The sequence below is a fragment of the Glycine max genome, chromosome 12 (assembly GCF_000004515.6).
Source record: "Glycine max cultivar Williams 82 chromosome 12, Glycine_max_v4.0, whole genome shotgun sequence".
NCBI lineage: Eukaryota > Viridiplantae > Streptophyta > Magnoliopsida > Fabales > Fabaceae > Glycine > Glycine max.
The window spans coordinates 33,441,070-33,448,351 of record NC_038248.2 but is presented as its reverse complement, the minus strand read 5'-3'; the positions used below and the strand labels follow the sequence as shown (position 1 = coordinate 33,448,351).

General features: G+C 38.5%; 1 protein-coding gene across 1 annotated transcript; it reads left to right on the top strand.

Annotated features, from left to right (window-relative positions):
* The first annotated feature begins 2,342 nt into the window (after positions 1 to 2,342).
* Positions 2,343 to 3,224, top strand: LOC112998567 (uncharacterized). Its single transcript, XM_026124682.1, has 2 exons — positions 2,343 to 2,433; positions 2,521 to 3,224. The coding sequence occupies exons 1-2, from the start codon at positions 2,343 to 2,345 to the stop codon at positions 3,222 to 3,224; spliced, it is 795 nt and encodes a 264-aa protein (XP_025980467.1).
* Positions 3,225 to 7,282: the final 4,058 nt, after the last annotated feature.

Here is a 7,282-nt window from a genome sequence, read left to right as displayed (position 1 = left end):
GTATAGTTATTGGCATACACATGATTTATTCAAAATATTTAAGTAAGCAATTAATAATTATATTTTTTTTAAGAAATCAAACACATTTATGCATATTGCATTGACACAACACTCAACAATTACATCAAATACAAGAAATGCTAAAATATTATTTCGATCATTCACCTTATTTTTTTGTTTTAACTTAGTCTATTAAGTTGAAAAAGTTATACTTTGGTCCTTTAAAGTGTCCCTATTACATCAAATAAGTCATTTCATCAAATTACCATTTTAACGATGTCAACTTTGGTTCACATGTCATTGATGTGACATCTCTCATAGTTTGTCAGGTGTAACCTAATTAACCAAGTTAGTATGATAAATTTTCAAAAGGACCAATTTAGTCTAACACATACCAAAGTAAAATTTGTTAAACTTATGTAAGCAAACTGTAACTAGAAAATAAAAATAAGGATCAAAATTATATCTAAGCATGTTATGATGAGGACACAACTAAGGGCAAGGACCATGAAGCACTTGAAGGGCCTATGACCAGAGGCAGACTTAAACAGGCCCAACACAGTGATGAAGATACAACAAAGGGCAAGGACCATGAAGCACTTGAAGGGCCCATGACCAGAGGCAGACTTAAACAGGCCCAACACAGTGATGAAGATACAACAAAGGGCAAGGACCATGAAGCACTTGAAGGGCCCATGACCAGAGACAGATTTAAACAGGCCCAACATGTCATAGAGACAAGGCTAGTCATTTGTATAGCTGCCATTGATGATGATTGAAGGCCCAAGTGGAGAAAGATGAAGGCCTAGAGGAAGAGGCACTACCAAGACTATTAATTGTTTCTGAAGGCCCAAACTAATTTAAAGGCCCAAGTTAAATATGTTTTTAGTTATAATTTTTATTTATTGTAATTTTGGCCCAAACTGTTTAGAAGGCCCATGTCTATTTTTATCTTTTTGTTCAGATACACTATAAGTATTGGTTTTTGTTTTCAATAAAAAAACTTTTGGCATTTCATAAAATTTGGTGAGAGTTTCTCTCTTGGTTCCTTGTTGAACCAATTTCAGACTTATCAAGGTAATCCTTGTGGCGTCTACCTTGACTTATCTTCCTTCACTGGAAGTGGCGTCATCCAAATCTCCGTAGCCTGTATCAAGCGATCCGCTCCTAGTCAGGTTCAGATCATCTAGTATCAGAGCTTTGGCTCTTGATACAGGTTATATCCTATCCTATTATTTTTTTCTGTGATTTTTCCAGGTTCGTGTTTTGTCCTTGTTTTGTTATTTGTTTTCTTGTTTGTGTCTTTGTTTCGTTCTTGTTCTTGTTCTTGTCACGTTTTTTTGTTCTTGTTCTTGTTTTTTGTTCTTGTTTCTTGTGTCTTTCAAACTTTGTGTCCAAAAAAAAAATCTGTTTGAGTTCTGTTTGTGCTTGTCGTATTGTATTTTGTCTTCTGTTCATAACTTTTGTTTTAGCCTACTCGAATTCTGTTTGGGTAAAAATTGCCTAATTGCCGAATTGCTAAATTGTCAAATTTGCCTAATTATGATTTCCTATTGAACGAATTCTAATCGCTGGACGTCTGAAAAAAAAAAAAAAAGAGAAACAGAAAATAGTTGCAAAAAAAAAAAAAAAGAAACAGAAAGCAGTTGCAAAAGAAAAAAGTTTGGAAGAGATTTGAGTGTTTGATCTTTGAACACAAAATTAAGGCAGTTAGAGGCGCTTTTTGGGAAAATTGTGGGGCCCCCAAGGATTCTCCTCTGAATTCTTAGCGTTTTGACAGATAGTGGGTCTCAAACGGACAATCGTAGCAAAAGTTATGAGCATTTAAAGTTTGCTTGTCATATCTGTTATCTTATCTGTTATCCAACCTAATATCTTATTTGTTATCATATCTGTTACCAAAATTAAAGCTAATCTGTTATCCAAATCCAATCTAATATATTATTCAAATCCAATCTAATATATTATCCAAATCAAATCTAGTCTTTTATCCAAATCCAATCCAATATATTATCCAAATCAAATCTAGTCTTTTATCCAAATCAAATCCAATCTGCTATCCAAATCAAGTCCAAATTGTTATCCCAAATCAAATCTGTCTGTGATCATTATATTGTCTTTCCTTTTATTTTATATTACCTTGTGTGTCTAATTTGGTCCATCCAGGAACTTAAGAGGGAACACGAGTGGTAAAAGGCAAAAGGGAATATATTACACAAAAGCCTATTGAGAGCATCAAACACGAGTGTACTACCATCTAAGAGTTAAACACGTGAGTAGAGTGTGGTGAGGTCCTGAAACCTTAATAATTTTTATTGCAAACTTTTTTTTTCTGTTGAATTATGGCTGGAAAAGGTGGTGGTGGTGATGAGTATCATCAGTTGGACGGAGCTCAGCGTCTGTTACTGGACGCGATGAATGCACAGATGCAACGTTTGTTGGACCGTAACAATGAGGAGGTCTTTGGACGACTAGAATTTTTGGAGAACCAAGCCAATCAGAATGTTAGATGAAATATAGGTGGGAACAGAGGTAACAATGGCGGTAATGACGGACTGAGGCAGAACCGGGTTGAGGGAGTAAAGCTCAATGTTCCTCCCTTCAAAGGCAGAAGTGATCCAGATGTCTACCTGGACTGGGAAATGAAGATTGAGCATGTATTTGCCTGCAATGACTACACTGAAGAGCAGAAAGTCAAGCTAGCAGCAGCTGAATTCTCCGACTATGCCCTTGTTTGGTGGCATAAATACCAGAGAGAAATGCTGAGAGAGGAACGGCGAGAGGTAGATACATGGACTGAGATGAAAAGGGTGATGAGAAAAAGGTATGTGCCCACTAGCTATAACAAAACCATGCGACAGAAACTCCAAGGGTTGTCCCAAGGGAATTTAACTGTGGAAGAATATTATAAAGAGATGGAAATGGTGTTAGTGAGGGCCAACATCGAAGAGGAATTCGAAGACACAATGGCTCGTTTCCTGAATGGTCTAAACCCTGAAATCAGAGATGTTGTTGAATTACAGGAGTATGTGGCGTTGGATGACTTGTTACATAGGGCACTTCGGGTTGAACAGCAAATTAAAAGAAAAAGTGCAACAAGGAGGAACTCACCCAATACTTACAACCATAACTGGGCCAACAGATCCAAGAAGGAGGGAAGTAATTCATTCCGCCTTGTAGCCACATCCCCGCATGGAAAGTCAGCAGCGTCCAGTGTAGGTTGAAGCAAACATAACACCTCCACTTCCTCATCCAATACTGGAACCAAAAACATAAAATGCTTTAAGTGCTTAGGCAGAGGACATATTGCTTCTAAATGTCCAACAGGGAGGACCATGAACATGAAGGTTGATGGAGAAATCACTAGTGAGTTTGAAATCAGTGAAGAAGAAGATGAAGAAGAAGAGTATGAGGAGGAAGCTATGCAGGGTGATATGCTGATGGTGAGAAGGTTGTTGGGAAATCAGATGCAGCCACTGGATGACAATCAAAGAGAAAAATATTTTCCACACCAAGTGTGTAATTAATGGTAAGCTATGCTCCTTAATTGTTGATGGAGGAAGTTGTACCAAATGTTGCAAGTTCCAGATTAGTGACCAAACTGAATTTTGGAAACTAAGCCCCATCCTAGATCATACAAACTTTAGTGGCTTAGTGAAGATGAAGAGGTAAAAGTGACTCAACAGGTTGAGGTGTGTCTCACCATTGGGAGATATAATGATAGGGTGTTGTGTGATGTGGTCCCAATGGAAGCGACCCATGTGCTGTTAGGAAGACCGTGGCAATATGATACCAAGGCAGTGCATGATGGCTTCACCAACAAAATCTCTTTCAAGCAAGATGACAAGAAAATTATTCTCAAACCGTTATCCCTTAGAGAGGTTTGTGAGGATCAGATAAAAATGAGAGAAAAGAAAAAGAGTGAGACACTTGAGAGAAAAAAGAGTGAGACACTTGAGAGAAAAAAAAGTGAAAGACTTGAGAAGGAAAAGAGAGGAAAGAAAAAGAGTGAAACACTTGAGAGGGAAACGAGAGAAAACAAAAAGAGTGAAACACTTGAGGGCAAACAGCTTTGTTTAGCAACAAAAAGGGAGGTAAGGAGGGTACTTTGTGCGAGACAATCCCTTTATTTATTGTTTTCTCAACGTCAGATGTTTCATGCTAACCCAATTGATGAATTTAAATTGCCTTCTGGTATTCAGTCTCTTCTACAGGATTTTGATGATGTGTTTCCAGCAAGTGTACCGGATGGTTTGCCACCATTGAGGGGAATTGAGCATCACATTGATCTCATTCTAGGAGCATCCTTGCCCAATCGGCCAGCTTGTAGGAGCAACCCACAAGAAACTAAGGAGATCGAAAGGCAAGTGTCTGAACTCCTGCGCAAAGGTTGGATGAGAGATAGTATGAGTCCGTGCGTTGTACCTGTCATTCTAGTACCCAAGAAGGATGGCTCATGGAGGATGTGTTCTGATTGTAGAGCCATAAACAACATCACCATCAAGTATAGGCATCCAATCCCCAGGTTAGATGGTATTCTTGATGAACTGTATGGTGCATGTGTGTTTTCTAAAATTGATTTGAAAAGTGGCTATAATCAGATTAGAATCAGAGAGGGAGATGAATGGAAAATTGCCTTTAAAACAAAATATGGTTTGTATGATTGGATGGTTATGCCATTTGGTTTGACTAATGCACCTAGTACTTTCATGAGATTGATGAACCATGTTTTAAGGGAATTTATTGGGAAATTTATGGTGGTGTACTTTGATGATATTTTTATCTATAACACTAGTCTTGATTTGCATGCTAAACATTTGCAATCTGCTTTAAGTGTGCTTAGGAAAGAAAAATTGTATGCCAACCTAGAAAAGTGCTCCTTTTGTACTGATCATGTGGTGTTTTTGGGTTTTTTTGTTAGTGCTGAGGGAGTATGGGTGGATGTGGAAAAGGTTAAGGCCATCCAAGAATGGCCAACACCTAAGACCATGAGTGAGGTGAGGGGATTTCATGGTTTAGCAAGTTTCTATAGGAGATTTGTTAAGGATTTTAGTACATTGGCTGCACCTCTAACTGAAGTTGTTAAGAAGAATGTGGGTTTCAAATGGGGTAAGAAACAAGAAGAGGCCTTTGCTGCCCTCAAACATAGGTTAACTAATGCACCCATTCTTGCTATGCCTAATTTTGAAAAATCATTTGAAATTGAGTGTGATGCGTCAAATGTGGGTATTGGGGCTATTTTGTTGCAAGAGGGACATCCGATAGCTTATTTTAGTGAAAAGTTAGGAGCCGCTGCCCTTAACTATTCAACTTATGATAAGGAATTGTATGCTTTGGTTAGAGCTTTACAAACTTGGCAGCATTACTTATTACCCAAAGAGTTTGTCATCCATAGTGATCATGAGTCCTTAAAATACTTAAAAGGCCAAGGAAAGCTTAATAAGAGGCATGCTAAGTGGGTAGAGTTTTTAGAGCAATTTCCATATGTCATCAAACATAAAAAGGGGAAAGGGAATGTAGTGGCCGATGTGCTGTCTAGGAGACATGCTTTACTTGCTATGCTTGAAACTAAACCGTTTGGTCTCGAGTCTTTGAAAGACATGTATGTGCATGATGTGGACTTTGCTGAAATTTTTGCTGCATGTGAAAAGTTTTCTGAAAATGGTTACTATAGGCATAATGGATTCTTGTTTAAAGCAAATAAATTGTGTGTGTCTAAGTGTTCCATTAGAGAGTTGCTTGTGAGTGAATCACATGAGGGGGGGTTGATGGGACACTTTGGGATTCAAAAGACCCTGGAAATTCTGCAAGAGCATTTCTTTTGGCCTCATATGAGGCGTGATGTGCATAAGTTTTGTGGTCATTGCATTGTGTGTAAACAAGTTAAATCTAAGGTTAAACCTCATGGATTGTATACTCTTTTGCCTGTTCCTGAATATCCTTGGACTGACATATCTATGGACTTTGTTTTGGGGTTGCCCAAAACCAAGAATGGAAAGGATTCTGTGTTTGTTGTTGTTGGCGGGTTTTCTAAGATGACACACTTTATCCCTTGCAAGAAAGTGGATGATGCTTGTCATGTGGCTGATTTGTTTTTCAAAGAAATAGTGCGGCTTCATGGATTACCGAGGAGCATTGTCAGTGATAGGGATGCAAAATTCCTTAGTCACTTTTGGAGGACCTTGTGGGGTAAAATTGGTACTAAATTGTTGGTTTCTACTACTTGTCACCCACAAACTGATGGTCAAACTGAGGTAGTCAATAGGACTTTAGGCACACTGCTTAGGACTGTTTTAAAGAAAAATCTTAAATCTTGGGAAGCATGTTTGTCTCATGTTGAGTTTGCTTATAATCGGGTTGTCCATAGCACAACTAATTGTTCACCATTTGAGATAATGTATGGATTTAATCCTTTGACTCCTCTTGATTTGTTGCCTATGCCTAACATTGCTATGTTTAAGCATAAGGACGCACAGGCTAAAGCTAAGTATGAGAAGAAGCTGCATGAGCAAATGAAGGCTCAAATTGAAAAGAAAAATGCGAGCTATGCAAGGCAAGCCAACAAAAGCAGAAAGAAAGTCGTGCTTGAACTAGGTGATTGGGTTTGGGTACACCTGAGGAAGGAGAGGTTCCCAGAACACAGGAAGTGCAAGCTTCAACCTAGAGGAGACGGACCATTCCAAGTGTTGGAGAAGATCAACAACAATGCCTACAAGATTGACTTGCCTAGTGAGTATAATGTAAGTGCCACTTTCAATGTGTCTGATCTATCTCTTTTTTATGCAGATGGATGAGCCTTGGATTTGAGGACAAATCCTTTTCAAGAAGGAGGGAGTGATGAGGACACAACTAAGGGCAAGGACCATGAAGCACTTGAAGGGCCCATGACCAGAGGCAGACTTAAACAGGCCCAACACAGTGATGAGGACACAACAAAGGGCAAGGACCATGAAACACTTGAAGGGCCCATGACCAGAGACAGACTTAAACAGGCCCAACACGTCATAGAGACAAGGCTGGTCATTTGTATAGCTGCCATTGATGATGATTGAAGGCCCAAGTGGAGAAAGATGAAGGCCTAGAGGTAGAGGCACTACCAAGACTATTAATTGTTGCTGAAGGCCCAAACTAATTTGAAGGCCCAAGTTAAATATGTTTTTAGTTATAATTTTTATTTATTGTAATTTTGGCCCAAATTGTTTATAAGGCCCATGTCTTTTTTTATCTTTTTGTTCAGATACACTATAAGTATTGGTTTTTGTTTTCAATAAAAAATTTTTGG

Coding starts and splice junctions, on each gene's coding strand:
- LOC112998567 (XM_026124682.1), top strand. CDS start 2,343: ATGGCTGGAAAAGGTGGTGGTGGTGATGAGTATCATCAGTTGGACGGA. Junction 2,434..2,520: donor GATGAATGCACAGATGCAAC/GTTTGTTGGACC, acceptor GATGAAATATAG/GTGGGAACAGAGGTAACAAT.